Here is a 17853-nt window from a genome sequence, read left to right on the forward strand (position 1 = left end):
TGTGGCCACATGATTAAGAAACCGTCAATCATTCATTTCATTAGTGCGATTAGTGACGGCGATTAATTCATCTGTGCTGTACATCTCACAGGCCTTGAACACAGTGTACGATCACAAAATGATATTGCAAATTCACAAAACTTTATACATCTCAGAGGATCTGTGCTGGCGTCATCGTGAAAATGAAAACTTTGGATGATACGGACATGAAATATCAGTGTTTTTACTACAAACGTCACATGGACAAAAGGTTTCGTCATCGACACGAAGTTCTCGTTGGCTCTTCACACTGATTATATTTATTTTCTTCACTAACAAACAAGAATCAAACACCAGGCAAGACATGAGACACATCGAAACACCAACACTGACTGATCCGAATCACTGAATCGTGTGAATCACTGACTGGTCGAACTGCACACGTCACAAACACCCACACACAGAAAACCCGGAGCCGGATTCACCAAACATTCTTCTTCTTTTCTAACTTAAGAATAGAGTTAAGAATATTTTGTATTCTCAAAGTTCTTATAATTTTTCCAAAGACAAAACCTGAGAAAATGTTAAATTCGTCGCTCTCATCTCTGTAATATTCACATCGGGCCAGTAGTTGGCGATGTCACTTTGTAAAGAAACACACGCGCCTATACACTTAGTTTTCACTAATTTGCGTTTTAGTAGTTCGACGATAATGGTATCGTTTTCAAAAACTTGCACTTTTAAACCCATTTTCAAAAGTTTGTGTTTTCAGGCCCATAAAACGCCACTGTTGTGTCATAAAAAAAAAATCTTAAATTATTTCAACAAGATGCCAACATTTCTCAATTTTCTGTTGAACTAAATACCTAAAACTGAAATAAAAATGAATAAAAAACAATAGATACATTTAAACTAATAAAATGCATCAAAAACCATAAAACTTTAAAGTTGAAAATGAAAAAAAATGAAAAAAATAATTCAAAATATGAATGAAAACTATAATAGTAACTCACTGAAACTAAACTGACACCGCTAAGGATGTGCACGCGTAGCTCTCTAAAAGTAACGCCAGTAATCGATAAACAATGATCGGTAATGATTATGCATCATGTGACTTTGTTCTGAATTTGAAATTCCGTAAATCGTGTCGAATAGGGACCTCATTTTTTATGTGTAATTACAGCATCATTTTCGGCAGCTTCAGCACATATGAGCGCGCCGTACATGTTCTCAACAATTGCACTTAGGCACATTCCTACGAATTTCGTAACTTCTTAAGAAGATTTTGGTGAATCCGGCCTCCAGACAACAGCAAGGGAGCGTTTCGTCTCAATCAGGCTCGCGATCGTGACCAGAATCGAGAAACCCAGTAGTTTTCATCGCAGCAATACGTGTTCATTTACTTTCGGCAGTTGAAAGTCTGATTTTCCTTCACTAAACTGTGGTGTGTGTATGTACTGGCATACGGTTTCACAACACAGTGATCTCGAGACGTCATTTATCACGGTTTCTGCGCGTCACCCCTTCAGACAGACACTGAAAAGAAAAGCTGGCCGCATCATTTCCTCTAGTCAGACGACCCTTCACACGAGGCCGGCTGGAAACACAGCTGCTGTGCTACTGTTGCTTTAATGTGGGGGGCAAATGAAGCTCTGTGGTCATTGCTTTTCTTTATTTAGCTTCACACACAACAACAACAACAACAACCACCGAGAAGGAAGATCACAGCAGAGACAGAGGTCAGAGGTCACATACAGTGTCACACTAACAGGGCGAACTCCGACTGAGTGAGTGTTTCCATGAGGAACGTCCCAGACGCACAGAACACAGACGAGCACATTTCAGTCTCATACCTGCGGACTTTCTCTTTCTGTTCAGTATCGGACTTCACTTTGATTCTTTCTCAACACTTACTATCTCTCTTTTTCTTTGGTTGAACCTCAATTCAAAAATGTCCAGGTCACATTTCACCCCACAATCAAAAGAAATGAAGCTCATTTTAGGTGAGATTTAAGATGTTTTTGCAAAGCCATCGCTGCCAAATATTCATTACTGTAATATTCATTACTGTATTAAAGTATTTTTTGCATCATGCAGTATTTGTTCTAAATATCTGCCTTTAATTTATGCTTAAATCATTTTTTTTTTTACTGTATTACAGTAGTTATCTCCCAACTTCTTAGTAAAATGTCATTTTAAAATCAATTTGAAAAAAAAAATGCAAAAAAAGTATAATAGTTTCAATTAAGTTACAAAATTGTAATAAAAAAAAAATGTCAAAGCAAAAAATATATAATAGTTTTAAATAAGTTTAAAAAATTTCATTTTAAAAATAAGTCACAATGAAAATGTTTAAGGCTTTATTTTCTTTAAGCAAAAAGAAATTAGTTTATTTATTTATTTTTTGTTTTTTAAATATGACCTGGACATAATAACAATTTTCATGAGATTCAGCCCTTTCTTTCTTTCTTCATTTCTTTCTTCTTTTTTTTCAAACATCAGTTTCCGTCATGTTTTCAAGACTGCGTTCGGCGTCGCTTCGTTTCAGCTGAGCTGAAATCTCCTTCTGTTCTTCACCTGCATCTCTCCCGTCCTCGATCTCTCCATCCTCGGGCTCAGTTTTCAGCCGGATCACTCTGGGCTCGGCGTGTGTGTGTCTGAAGCTGCGGCTGTGGATGACTCCAGCAGGGGGCGATGCCATCTCTGGTTCTCTGTGCTCTTCCTCCTCCTCCTCCTCCTCCAGATGAGTGCTGGAGTTCCTCAGCTGCTCGATGGACTGAGACAGAGCCTACAGAAAAACACAAGAGAGAGAAACAGAGGAGTTTTATAATGCTGATTCAATTACATCATTCGCAAAGCATCATGGGATGAGTAGTTCATTCCATTAAATACACATTCAAGACTTTAGATGCACAGTTTTGTATAATTTTTTCCAGATTTTCTAACTGTTTAAAACCTAATGAGGTAATTGATCTGATTCTTATGGAGAAAATAATTTGGAAAAGTACTTGAAACAGTGTCACAATTGCTATTCCAGCATTGAGTTCAGTTATGTGTCATCATATTTAATCAGAAGTTACACATTAACATGCTGTTTCATTCTTTTGGATATCTTCTTGTAAATGTGGTCAGAGCCGTCATAAACTCAGTCTTCTGCCGCTCGCCGAACACGCCGCCCGGTCTGGCTTCAGTCCTGCTGTAAAAGGGTAAAATAATACCACCCCGAAAAAATAGCAGCTGTAAAAGTTTTGTGTAAAATGAAAAGTGGCTAAATTATATACGCGGATACATGTGTGTTAAAGTGCCGCCAGCGTCTGCCTGCAAAATCCTCTCCTAGGCCTTCAGGAAATGAAAGAAAGACTAAAATAAAGAACTGGGTGTATTACTAGGGTAAAAATAAAGCTTTTTCTTTCTTTTCTTTCTTTCTTTTTACTACCTAGCTTTGCAAAATATGCCATTTTCATTACTGAAAATTTTCCAAAATAAAATAAAATACAAAAATAAATAACTACATAAATAATTATAATAAAAAATCTTGAATGTTTGACTGTCTGAATGTTAAATGAGTTAAAAGCAGCTGCAGTAAAACATCCTGCTGGGATTTACTCACTTCCTCTCCTTGTATTAACTCACTTCCTGTCTCAACGAGGCATCAGTCAGCTCCATTTACACAGTCATTTAAGAGAAAAGGACCCTTAAAACTCTTAATAGGAACACTGACACACTGCAGGGTCTCACACACACACGCACACAGACACACACACAGACACGCGCACATACACACGCACACACTCTCACACACACACAACACGCACACACTCCAGATGACACTCTGGAATCTTGTGAAAATGCTGCAGTCCTTCACCAGCTCTGAAAGACACATTTATGTAACATAACTCCATCTATCTATTATAACTGAAGAAAACCTCAACTCATTTAAAGACATTTCAAGTCTTTTTTGGTATATTTAAGATCCTGTAAATCTATTACAAAGTGATAAATCATGACAGTGCTTTTGTTTAGATGCTGTACTGTCCATTAAATGACCCTCAATCACCAGCGTTTAAAAGACTCTTCATATTCAGTAATATTATTGATTTGACCGCACTGACACTATCAGACAGAACTGAATCGAGAGGATGATGACAATATCGTCTTCTGTACAGCTGCTTTATAGTTATCAACATGTTGTTATTGAGCTTTATAGCTAAAATGAACTTGTTTCATAATTAATGAACTTTACACTGTTATTGAACTAAACTAAATCAACACTGAACTGACTCAAGCTGAATGATAACACTATTGTCATATAATAAGAGCTTCTAATAAGAACGTTCATAAGAGTGATTTTATTTTATTTTCCTATTTATTAGTGTGAAGCTGCTTTGAAACAATCTGTATTGTATAAAGTGCTATAGAAATAAAGGCTATACTCACTGCTTCCCATTTATTTGAGTCCATGTGAAAATATGTAGAAAATTGTAAAGTTTCTCATGCATGCAGAGTGTTTACTGTAGAAAGCTTTTACTGTGGGGTTTGAGGCATTATTCTTGGGTGTCTTGTGAAGTTACCTGGCTGATGTGAACCTGTTGGTGAAACTGTTTCTGCTTCTCCACGAAGTTGTGGTGTTGTTGCTGCAGCACGAGTTGGGCCAGAGTGCTCTGTGGCAGCGGTGCCGACTGCGTGCGGTTCAGGGGTCGGTGTCGCGGTAACCTGACGCGAGCGCTCGCCGACGCACGCTCCTTCATCGCCAGAGGAGACGAGGACAGCACGGGGACGCTGCCTGTGACTGGACACACAGAAATCAAACATGAGCCACACATCAGCGCTTCACACGGAGCGAGTTTCTCCATTCCACTGCGCTACTTTTACATTGTTTTTCAATGTAAACGCACTAGACGGACGCCTTTAACCATTGCGCTTGCATTTTTTGCAGCGTCTCTCAAGTTAAAATGAGTTCAACTTTTAAAAAAACGCAAGAGCTATAAAAGTCCCCCTGTAGTCAATCACTGTATCCCTTAAAACTCATCTTTGATCACCAAAATGACATATTTATAAAAAATTCCTTGAAAAATGCCTTAAATAGCTTGAATGTAACTCGACACCATTGCCTGGTTTAGTATACGTGGTCCTATGAATATGCAAATGAGCCCCGCCTCCACTCACTCACTCAGCTCAGAGATCCACTCGTTGTCGATCACACGTTGATCTGATTGGTTACAAGGTAGTTTGTGACGTCAGAAACACCAGCGATTTCACACCGTGTGTTTGAGACTGTCTTTGGTTCACTGCAGTTTTAAGCAGAAAATACTCAGCAATGCTGTCGACTTATGAATTTACACATGGTTTGTCTTAAAGCATATTAAAAACACCACATAGACACATAAACAACATTAAAAGCTGGATTTTCTCCACAGGGGGACTTTAAGGGCCAATCACATAAAGTATTAAAAAAGTTTTGATTTGTATATTTTTTTGTTTCTATTTAGATTTGAGTGATTTTGTTGTGTTTTTGGCATTTTATTTTTTATTTTTATTTTTTTTAAGTCTATATAGTTAAGGGATGTCTGCAGTTCTGTAAGATCTGCTCACCAGGCGAGATCATCCTCTGCTGTCTCTGCTCCTTCAGAAGCAGGTGTTGCAGGAGCGCTTGCTGTCCGTTGCTCACTTTAGACTCCAGCGAGACGGGACACGCGGCCAGACCTTCTGTGCTCCGATCCTTCAGCGCCGTTCCCGTCTAACAGAGGAGAGATCAGGCAAACGCTAGTCATCTTCCAGGTCAAATCAGCTCACCTTTGTTTATGTAGCGCTAAACACAGGGTTGCGTTTCTCAACAGCATTGTAAGTAGTTGTAGAACCGTTGCCACCGATGGGCTCTACGATCAACTCAGCTCACGATGCGTTTGAGAAACGCAGCTCAGATTGTTTCAAAGCAGATCACAGTAATAGAATCGATGATGCAAACTTTTAGTTTAGTAAAGATGCAACAGATCAAAGCACAAACAAAAAAGGCAAGAGTGTTATTGAAGACAATTACTAGTCATACACTGTCGCCTTTTTCCACCTTTGTTGCGATTGGCTTGGCTTGCTTAGTTGGGGACGTTAAATTTAACATTTAATTTAATATTCAACAATAATATTGATCTGCCTGCATTGACACTATTATACAAGAACTGAACTGAGCTGGACGATGACATCACGGTTTACTCCAGAGCGGCTATATATATATATATATATAAATGAACTAAATTAATAACTTTTTTTTAAACAAAAATGAAACATCACTGAACTTACTTAAGCTGGACTGTGACGCTATTTTCTTCTGGAAACAAACTTTTTTGCATTATTATCCTGTTATCTCTGTAAAGCTGCTAAAAAGCGCTATATAAACAAATATGACTTGACTTGACATGACATTATTCATGGTCAATTATGTAGTCAGTTATGAAACAAACTGGATTCGGCTATAAGCAGCTCTACAGAGGTGTCATAATTCACCTTAATTCTCATCCGATAGTGTCAGTGCAGTCAAATAATAATGATATTACTGAATATTAAGAGTCTTTTAAACTTCATCTAAGGAAGCCAAAGGCGACGTGCTCTAAATCATAAAACATTCCCCCTACTTTTGCATTTAAAAACAAATTTTAACTCAAGCATGAGAGTGACTTACATAATGCCTCATGCATATGAAATATTAATAACTGTGCTCTTTTTAAAACACATCCAGTCAGCATTCACGTCGGCGGCGTCCACAAGGTGCGCGTAATTACCGAGCTGCATTTAGAGCTCCCTCGTGAGTCATTCAACTATTTTAAAATGTGAAAGTGTTGAAAGTATTCTCGTCTGGATGGTAAAAGTGATCCGTGTTTTGATTTGTTGGCATGTTACGCGCTTTCCGAACACAATTTCTTGAGCTTTTTAACAGCCCGTGATGAACGAGATGCTAAACTCTAAAACTCTGAAACCCTAAACCGAGCGCCGTATTTACCCAAGGGCTAAAGATCCCAGGGGTCAGAGGTCACGAGCCCTCGGGGCTGTACATTAATCCAGCCGGGACTGAACACTAGCACTCAGTGAAAGGAGATAATGAGATCTGCACCTAAACCTTCAGCAAACAGCAAACATCTCTCTCAAAACACGGCGCGCTATAAAGGCGATTGGTCTCATCGCTGCCTCCTAATGCACCCGTCACATTCCTCATACAGTGTTTTGTGCTTTCTCCGCAAATAGATGCGACTCTGTGTCTCACTGTCTCCTAAAAATACCGTCTCACAGTCCCTTGCTCTTTCTGCAAGATCTATTCATATCTGTTGCGCAGCAGAACGAGAGCTGGCGATGCTGCTTTTGTGTTGATTCCCAGAGGAAAGCCGTGTTTCTCAGAGGTTGCTCTTTCAAAGCTTGTCTCGTTTAAGAATCAACAGTGTCTCAGATGTTCCTCTAAATTGAATGAGCCAATAGTTGACCTACAAAGCTACAGTGGAAAATGAAAATCATTTGATGAAAAGTGTTTGAAATCTCTGACTTTTGATTGCATACTTTTGTATCTTTGCCAATATATATATATATATATATATATATATATATATATATATATATATATATATGTTGTCATATATATATATATTCTTCCTCAGTATTTTTGTCCTATTTTCCATTACAAATATCTAAAAATTCTTAAATCAAGATAAATTTACTGAAGAATGAAAATGACAAGATATTAAGTCTTGTTTTCAAAAAAAAATCTCAAAATGAAGTGAGTTTATGCTAAAAACAAGAAAAAAAATGTAAATAGGGTCAGAAAAATAAAGAAAATTTCCCTTTGAATTACTTTTATTTTTCTGACCACTCTGACATACTTTTACTTGTTTTAAGCAGAAAGAAATATTCAGTTCTTTGAAGCACAAAAGCATTAAATATTTTTTTCAGAAAATAAAGTCATTTTGCTTCTCAAGTAAACATATAGAGTATTGATTTAAGAATGTTATGTTATGATATTTGTACTGGAAAACAAGACAAAAATACTGAATAAGAATTATTCTTTTTTTTAATCTATTAACTAACTCAACCAGGCCCCGCCCCTTTATTCTGCATATGCCTTGGGCGGGAATTATTTAAATGAGGAATATTGTGACGTGTTCGTTCTCAGAGGAAACATTGACTGTCTTTGTTTATGTATCTTCACAGTGTTTGACCTCATCGTTCATGCGTGTCTATGATGCGCAGGAACTTACGCAGAGGTGTGCGTGAGCCGGGTGCAGAGCCAGCGTGAGGTTGGGCAGAGAGGGGGACGTGTAGAGATTCAACAGGGACAGGGACCCATCCGTCTGTAGGACGCCGCTCTGAGACAGACACCGCTGGAGGAGACAGACAGACAGACAGACTGCGTTACATCACCTCGTATAATGCAGCGTCACACAGAGAAACAATAGTGATGCTTTAAAACAATCTGAATAAGGTTCCGCTGTCACATAACCACCAGTCTGCAGTGTCAATGATGTAACCTCTCGTAAGCGTTCAGAGGGGTGTGTGTGTGTGTGAGCCAATCAGAATGCATTCTAACATACAACTATAAAGATCAGTTCACATTGCACCGACAGACACAGACCAACGCCGACCAGATTACAGCACGTCACTTCTCAGACATTCTAACTTCGATTCAGGATGTTCAGTCAGGTGTAACACACTGATCCGACAAAACCTGGTTGCTAGAGTGTTCTGAATATTCCCTAGGGGTTGCTAGGGTGTTTTGAATGGTTTTTAGTCTCCTTCTATGCAGTTCTGGATATGTTCTCTAGTGGTTGCTAGGGTGTTGCTAGGGTGTTCTATGTGCTTGCTAGGGTGTTGTTGTAAATGTTTTTGTGTGCTTCTATGCAGTTCCGGAAGGTTGCTAGAGTTTTCTAAATGTTCTGTAGTAGTTGCTAGGGTGTTGCTAGGTGTTTTCTAGTGTTATGGGTATTTACTTCTGCCCCTTGTCAGTCAATATCAGTTAACAGTGTGTGTGTGTTAATGATGTGATATCATCTTTAGGTCATAGTTGAAGCAGTGAAATCTCATGATCACACACCCTCACTAACGTCCAGCTGTAGGTTTAGCCGTCTCTCGTGTGAGGATGAACTCAATAGGCTGTGTCTACAGGAGGAGAGTGTGTGTCTACAGGAGGAGAGTGTGTGCCTACAGGAGGAGAGTACGCTGGCCCGTTGCCCATGAGGAAATGCTTGGGAAGAACTTCACAGGAGAAATAAACCTCACCATCCCAGAGCCCCTCACCCCCTTCCCCAAACGCCAGCGCAGCCAGAAACCACAGCGGAAAAGAGCTGTCACAGTTAGTTCAGCACAGCACTGCCACACACACACACACACACACACACACACACACACACACACATGCACATATTACACACACTCACGCACACGCACACACGCAAATATAATCACACACGCATACGCACACATAATCACACACACACATAATCACACACACACATAATCACACCTTCAAACTTAGAACTCTACAACTTCAAATGCGGTTTTAAATGCAGTGTTTCCATGTGTTTGTTTGTCAGGCTGATGGTACGAGCGTCCCGGGACCGGGTCTGTGTACGCTCAGCTCCAAACAACCAATCATTCGGGGGGCCCGACTCATTCACCTCATAGTCTGATAAGAGTAATGAGGCACGGGACTTTAATGGAGGATTTTATTTAGTTTCAGTTTTTGGGGTTTATGGTTCAGTTCCTAGAAATGCAATCATGGGCTCAAAACTGCACGCAAGTGCATGAAACCCGTCCCACAGCTTCAGCTCTGTGGCTGAAGGCTGTTAACCTGTTCGTTTAAAGAGAGCACTGCTACGGAAATGTAAGAATGACATTGCATTAAATATAACAAAGCAAATGGCAATTATTTTGAGAGAAAAGAAAAACATCACAAATCCACATTACAAGCAAAACATTTCACAAAAAAACACTGCACTGCAAAAATGGCTCAGAAATGTCAGCGAGTTCTGACAAAAGCTTTGATATCTGTATCAATATATCAATATCTGATTGCAGATTTGCCACTTGCTTTGATACTTTTTTGTGCAGTACTCGAAAGGTTAATTTTATATAATCTCAAAAAAAAGTTTTGGTACCTCAATTTGGCTGGTGCTGGACCGGTATGATGCTCCGTTCTCATTGCTGCACAAGCCAATGGGTGAGCTCGGTCCAGAACCTGCAGGGCTCTCATTGGCTGAAGAATCTAGACAAGAGGAAAGCAGGAAGTATTGACTGTGAGCTCCACCCACAGCTGAAGCTCATTGGTCTGTATATCAAACATCAATCATACAGATCTGTGTTTTCTGACAGGAGGGCTGTTTATCTGTTTCAGGTTGCAGATAGATGGATGTTTAGCTCAAGCAACTGTTGTTCGCTCACCTGTTAGTTCTAAAGTTCGTTTTTTCATCGGCGTGACGAGAACGCTGCCGTCTCTGCGGCGTATAGGTCCACTTCTTCTCTCAGAAACCTTCTGCTTCAGTCTGGACCGGACCTTCAGATTGGGCTCAGATGCTGAGAGGAAAGAGAAAACAGATTACATTAGTTTTAGTTTCAGAGTTTTAGTTCTAAAATCTACTCTTCTCAGAGGATAATAAACAATGTCTTTATCCATTTTTGAATAAATACATGTCAAATTTAAAGCCCCATTATGCTTTTTCAAATATTACTTTTCATGCGGTGTGTAATTGAGCTGTTTGTGCATGTAAAAGGCGTTTTGGTTTCCGACAAGCTGTAAGCAGTCGACCAATCACAACAAACTGGGCCTTCTGACCAATCAGAGCAGAGCAGACTCTCTGAAAGGCGGGGCTTAGGGAGACTGAATCCTTGATCAAACCGTTTCAGACACTGTGAGAAAAGAGCTGATGCTGCAGTGTATATTATGAGTGTTTTTTGACCTTGCGTGCATGTAAACCTATTCGAGATTCCAAAACAAAATTAGGAACCTTTAAAATAGCTTTAAATTCAATGTCACTTCATTTTCACATATATGCATACACAAGTGGCCTGACGAGGCAGCTCACAGAACCAGCTGAGTGAATGTGTGGCCGGGGTCCAGCCACACTGAGGAATTCTGGGATGTCTCCCAGCTGTAATGAGGTAAGAACTGGAAGATCAATTCTATCGTTCATCTGGAGGACATTAAATCTGTCCAACAGCTCTCCGCTGGCTGTAGGAGTCCAGTACCTGCCAGCCTGCCAACCACAAACCTCTACGGTAGCCATGTTTAAACTAACACAGAGATATCGGCACAGACAGAGGCAGATTTGGCTTGGGAAAAAAGGGGAAATCCTCTTTTTTTTGTACCACTATGACCTATGAAGTACCAAAATTCCCTGGATTTTACTCAGGCCGCCCTATAGACGCCACCTACCGCCGTCTGACCGCTGAGTGGGCATCAAAGATACACACATCAGGAGACCGACATGATTACAACACACTGTGGGCTGAGGACAGAGATGAAACGAGAGAAGGAATTTGAAACACACACACACACACACACACTATTGCAAAGACTTATCGGTGAGAATAATAAATAATAATAAAATAAAAACAAAAAACTATAACCAAATAATTAAACTGAAATAAATATAATTGTATTTATAATAAATAATTCAATAATACATAACAAAATAATTAAATAAAATTTTAATTCAATGTAATTGTATTTACAATAAAATAAAAAATTATAACAAAATGATAAAATTAAATATATAATAAAAATAAATACAAATATTAAACAAAATTGAAATTAAACATATTTATAATGAAAATGAAATACAACATTATAACAAAATAATATCAATTAAAATTAAATATTGTATTTGTAATAAATTAACATAAAAAATAACAAACAAAAAATTTGAAATTAAATATAATTGTATTTATAACAAAAATGAAATAAATATTTACTAAAAAATAATATAATTGTATTTATAATACAAATAAAATGCTAAATTATAACAAAATAATATAGAATTTTAATTAAATATAACTGTATTTGTAATAAAAATGTACAACAAAATAATTAAATCAAATTGAAATATAATTGTATTTATAATTAAAATAAAGTGACTACATCCTACCCCTAAGAGATAAACTGTTGACAAAAACAAACGTTCCTTTGAATATTCTAAATGATGAATAATTAATTGTGGGTTTTGTCAGACTTGCCTATACTTTTGGGGATAAATAGTGAACATACGCACAGACAACTTAAACGTGAGGCCTTTTGAATGTGTTTGACTTTACAATCATGCAAATAGTTCAAGGATACAACTGATTTCCAGAGAAACTAAGTTTTGACTTCCCAAAGTTTTTAGCACTACTGTAACCCTACGGCTGTCGTGCGGGGAAAACCCAACAGGTCATATTTGGCTGTAAACGCAAAAAATCTGTTACAAGCAATTTAAGAGCCCCACATTGATTAATAAAATGGAAGACGGCTGACAAAAAAAAAAGGCTGATCATAATGAAACGGATGCTTTGAGTTTCTGGAGAACTGGGCCGAGATCAGAGATTACGGCAATGGCGAAATACTGTAATTTACTCTCTCTGACACATGATGAATAAGAGCTATTAGAAAAATACCGCAAAAATATTTGCCCAGCAATTAGCGGGAAGGATTTACACATTTTTAATTCGTAGGGAAAATACGCAGAGCGGTCGGCATGTTTACGCTGGGCCGCGTCATTAAAGGGGATTTTCAGTGTTGCCCGACTCAAGCTTCCTTAAACAAACACCTGTGGGACGGGGTTACAAGGCATGAGCGGGTGACGGCTGGAGGGGTCCGTCCACCGAACTCATGTGCACCTGTGAGACTTGTTTAGCTGCTGCTGACCAGTTCCATATGGCGGGAGGAATGAGAACATACACACCACATACATTACCAGTGCTAACAACCCCAGCACACCCTGTTACCCGCTACACCTCACAACAGAGCACTCAATTACAACAGATCCCACCAAAATACCCTAGTCACTACAGTTATTGCTCCGACTGTGAAATCGTAAGGATCTGCATAATTTAAAGTCACTGGTGGCTGATACTGAGTTAATTTCAGTAATGTTTTAAAAAATAGATTTTTATATGTTTGAATATAATGTAAGTGGTTCTTTCTTTCCCATGCAAAACTTACTGCCATGATGCTATGATGGTTGCCAGGGTGTTGGTATGTGGTTGCTATGGTGTTCTAGATGGTTTCCAGGGTGTTGCTAAGTGGCTTGCTAAAGTGTTCTTCAGTAGTTTCATTCCTGGGTCATTGTTAGAATGTTCTGTGTGGTTGCTATTCGGTTGCTAAGTATTCTAAGTGGTTTACAGTTGCTATGAGGTTACTATGGTGTTCCAGATGGTTGCCAGGGTGTTGCTATGTGGTTTGCTAAAGTGTTTTTTAGCTGTTAAAGCACATTCCTGTGTGGTTGCTAGAATGTTCTGTGTGGTTTCTAAGAAGTTGCTAGGATTCTGAGTGGTTTACAGCATGTTGCTATGAGGTTACTATGGTGTTCCAGATGGTTGCCAGGGTGTTGCTATGTGGTTTGCTAAAGTGTTTTTTAGCTGTTAAAGCACATTCCTGTGTGGTTGCTAGAATGTTCTGTGTGGTTTCTAAGAAGTTGCTAGGATTCTGAGTGGTTTACAGCATGTTGCTATGAGGTTACTATGGTGTTCCAGATGGTTGCCAGGGTGTTGCTATGTGGTTTGCTAAAGTGTTTTTTAGCTCTTAAAGCACATTCCTGTGTGGTTGCTAGAATGTTCTGTGTGGTTTCTAAGAAGTTGCTAGGATTCTGAGTGGTTTACAGCATGTTGCTATGAAGTTACTATGGTGTTTTAGATGGTTGCCATGGTGTTGCCATGTGGTTTGCTAAAGTGCTCTTTAGCTGTTTAAGCACATTCCTGGTTTGGTTGCTAGAATGTTTTGTGTGGTTGCTATGCAGTTGCTAAGGTGTTCTGAGTGGTTTATAGCATGTTGCTATGAGGTTACTATGATGTTCTTGATGGTTGCCAGGGTGTTGCGATGTGGTTGCTAAAGTGTTATTCAGTTTTGAGCACATTCTTGGGTGGTTGTTGGAACAAATTAGCAACTGCAACCACACAGATTATTCTAAGTTGTTTACAGCATGTTGCTATGAGGTTACTATGATGGTATTGGTGGTTGCCAGGGGGTTGCTATGTGGTTGCATGGATATTCTGGGTTGTTGCTAGGTGGATGTTTAACGGCTTTGTCTCTAGACTCAGTTCCCTCCTTTCTATACGGCAAAAAGATATTTTTCTTGCCAAATTATATGTAGAATATACTGTATAAGATACATAAATGTTGTGAACAGCATGGTTTAGGAAAATATATTTACTGAAATTTAAAATATATTTTCTTTAAACCATCAAATGGCTAAATTTATTAGGCTATGTATTTTAAAGATAAAAAAATACATTTCAATTTAATGTAAATGCACTAAATATATTTGTTTAAAATACATTTTGGACAATATAAATATATTTACATTGAAAAAAAGATATCAACACATGAGGAAACATAAGTTAATTAATAAAAATTTTTTTATAAATGTATGTTTTGATCATTTTTTAAGTATATTTAAAATGTATATTTGAACATTTATTTTTTGCTTTTTAGTAAAGTAGTAAACGCTAAACATGAATACTTGGCATTAAGAGTTTGTCCAAATCACTAGTTGTAAGTCATAGTTGCACTAGCAGTTTTCCAGTGTCTCTCCCGCTGTTCTCTTACACAAACAGATCTGTCGCCTGCACATCATGACCACTCAGCATCCCCCCCCCACCCCCCACCCCCCCCTCACACCTGTCAATCATTCAGCCGTGAAGGTCCTGACCAGGGCAAAGAACAAACGCTACCTTCATGATCACCCCGCCTGGCCGAATCTGAGCGGGAATCTACCGGGAATGAGGCCTCAGAACATCAAGGAGAGTCTACATACAGGATGTTTGATATTTCAATTCATACATCTTTTACTAGCCGTGCTTAAACATCTTGAATGTTGGATGCAAAGCTTCTCGTTGTGGGAGTGATTACAGTCATAAAAATCATTCTGTTCAGGCACAGGGAGGTGTTTTGTGTTTTAATTGGCCGCTCCTGCTCTATCTCTGCTCGTTCTGATCTACGGCCTGAAACCGGAGCCACGGGAAGTGGCCCTGCAGACTGTCTTGTCAGCGTAGACAAATTATTCCATTGACAAAAAAGCAGGCTGTTTTTCTTTCAGTTTTTTTCAGCTTTTGCGTCTTTGTTTTTGTATCCCCCCCTAATGTACCGGACGGGCCTCTTTTTAAAAGCTGTTACCTGAGTTATTGAGAGGGGATGAAAAGACGGCCCACGGTTTCGTGATCTTCGATGCGGCGCAAACCCCTGCGCTCAGGAAAAATCTCCCAGGGGGTTTGCGGTATTCCGGCCCGTTGAGCCTCAGGACCCCCTTTCCCAGTTTTCAGGCCATGCTGGAAATTCCGTGAAAACAGTGCCTGGATGAAAACCAGGTCTATATTTACATTTCCTTTGAAAAGGGTTTCAGTCTTATCATCGAGTCAGGCGTATCACCTTCCTCTGCAAACTCATCTCGGAATCAGCCTCGCTACGAGACGCCGAAATATGCAGAAAATATCCGAGGTTGAAGATCATGTTGACTCAAATGCGAGTTCCCGGAAAAGTGAGCGTGTTGTACTTTTTTTTGTGGTGTTTGCAAAGACAAGCATCACTTTTACTTTTTACCGTTTGTTTTCTTTTGAAATTGATCAAAAGTGACAGTAGAGACATGTATAATGTAAATGCTGTTCATGTGAACTTTCTATTTATCAAAGAATCCTAAAAAATGCATCACAGTTTCCACTAAAATATGAACAATATGAACAGCACGACTGTTTTTAACATTAATAATAATCAGGAATGTGACTTCAGCAGCAAATCATCATATCAGAATGATTTCTGAAGGATCATGTGACACTGAAGACTGGAGTAATGATGCTGAAAATTCAGCTTTGATCACAGGAATAAATTACATTTATATAATAAATAAATGTAATAAATTGCAATTTTGAATCGTAATAATAATATTTCACACTATTGTTATTTTTACTGTACTTTTGATCAAATTAATGCAGCTTTGGTGAGCATGAACATACTACAATAATAATAATCGTAATATTTCTGCTAACCCCAAACTTTTAAAACATTAAGCACTCAGACTTTTTAACCTGTCCGACAGTAAAACATGCAAAAACAATTGAAAGGTCAAATGCGCACAACGACCATCCTGAACACTCATCTGAGGTGATTCGCAACCATGCGACCCAAAGCCACCTACGCCCCCAGGACGAGTTAACCTCTGTTCTGATTAGGGGCCAGAGAGCCGTCCCGTCCCGAGGAACCCCTCGGTCCGGCCCGGGTCTCGTCTCTACAGCCCCTCCGCTGGGTAATTGTTTGCAAACCTTCGCACCGGCCGCCCCGGGGCACACAGCGGGCACAAGCGTGGTCATTCTCACCACACTGACCCTAAAGCTAAACAGGGTCACTCACCGGCCCCATTTAGCTCTGCCCACAGGCCACCGGGCTCAGTGACATGCTCAGTTGACCCTTGACCCCAGTGATTAAATATCGGCCAGATTCATCTGCAAACATTTAGGCAGTGTCACCTCCACCGAGCCCCCGTGACACTCGTGCAGTGCTGTCAGATTCTGCACGAGCTCGGAGCAAGAACACACATCAGGTCACTGAGCTCTGTTACAAAACCTAATCAGTGCCCTACCTAGACAGCAGCGAAATTATGCTGCATTTAGGGCAAACAAACTACAAACATCCATGCATTTGGTCAAACAAACTAATAATGCACAAAGGTTTATGAGAACAAAGGTTTTGAGAACATTATTAAAGACCAGATCACTTTGAACGAACGTTCTGTTGACAACGTTGAGAAAGTTTGCACTGCAAAGAAAGTATTTTTGTCTTGTTTTCCATTACAAATATTTTAAAAATCTTAAATCAAGATGCATTTACTTGAGAAGGAAAACATCAAAATGAAGTGAGTTTATGCTTAATAAAACAAGAAAATATATCTGTCAATGGGCTAAGAAAAATAATCGTGTTTTCTCGTTGAATTAAGTGTATTTTTCTAACCCCACTGGCAGATTTATTTGTTTGTTTTATTAAGCATAAACTCACTTAATTTTGATATATTCCTCAGAAAATAAGACTTAAGTAATTTTGCTTCTCAAGTATCTTGATTTAAGAATGTTTAGATATTTGTACTGGAAAACAAGATCAAATGAATGTGTTTAGGTCTAATATATATATATGACATTGCATTGTTAGTTAAGCAGGAACGCTAATATTTAACGCTAACATTCTACAGGTAGTAAACAGCAAGGCAGCTCGCTATAATCAAACTCAGCCGTTAGCAATAATATGCAAAACAAATCGACTTACAGTATTTAAGACTTCAGAATAAAATCAAATTTAAGAAGCATTAGTTGTGACAAAACCACACACACTTCCCATCAGAGACCCGAACCTGAAGGCCTCCAAACGTGTCTCAGATTATACTGATTTGGTAAGGATCATAGGACAGGATTCTTCAGCGTGACCTCTGAACTCTGACCTACCAGTCTTCCTGAGAGGGAAGTCCTCTCTGTAGTCCAGGCCAGAGGTCAGAGGGTATTTGAAGGTGGGCGGAGTCTCTCCTAGAGGAGGGGAGCTCTGTTCTGCAGGACCCGGGTGGGCGGAGCTGTGGTGACATCATGAGAGCGCGTTACACTTTTCATACTTTTGATTCCACTCACATTCTATTCTATTTAGTTAAACACTCACATGGACAAGAAGTCTAAAGTGTA

The 17853-nt window shown here is 39.1% G+C and overlaps 1 protein-coding gene across 2 annotated transcripts in view; it reads right to left on the minus strand.

Annotated features, from left to right (window-relative positions):
- Window positions 1–782: 782 nt before the first annotated feature.
- LOC309510596 (histone deacetylase 9-B) overlaps window positions 783–17853 on the minus strand; it is a 28569-nt gene continuing 11498 nt past the window's right edge. For both annotated transcript variants that reach the window (XM_082185456.1, XM_082185457.1), the window contains exons 5-11: window positions 17626–17747; window positions 10393–10524; window positions 10110–10216; window positions 8214–8336; window positions 5572–5716; window positions 4551–4768; window positions 783–2767 (exon numbers count right to left, since the gene is read on the minus strand). In XM_082185456.1, coding sequence (XP_082041582.1) covers window positions 2471–2767; window positions 4551–4768; window positions 5572–5716; window positions 8214–8336; window positions 10110–10216; window positions 10393–10524; window positions 17626–17747 — 1144 coding nt within the window. In that variant the 3' untranslated portion in view covers window positions 783–2470. The remainder of the gene's footprint in view (window positions 2768–4550; window positions 4769–5571; window positions 5717–8213; window positions 8337–10109; window positions 10217–10392; window positions 10525–17625; window positions 17748–17853) is intronic.

Source organism: Leuciscus leuciscus (assembly GCF_965113295.1).
Source record: "Leuciscus leuciscus genome assembly, chromosome: 12".
Classification (NCBI taxonomy): domain Eukaryota; kingdom Metazoa; phylum Chordata; class Actinopteri; order Cypriniformes; family Leuciscidae; genus Leuciscus; species Leuciscus leuciscus.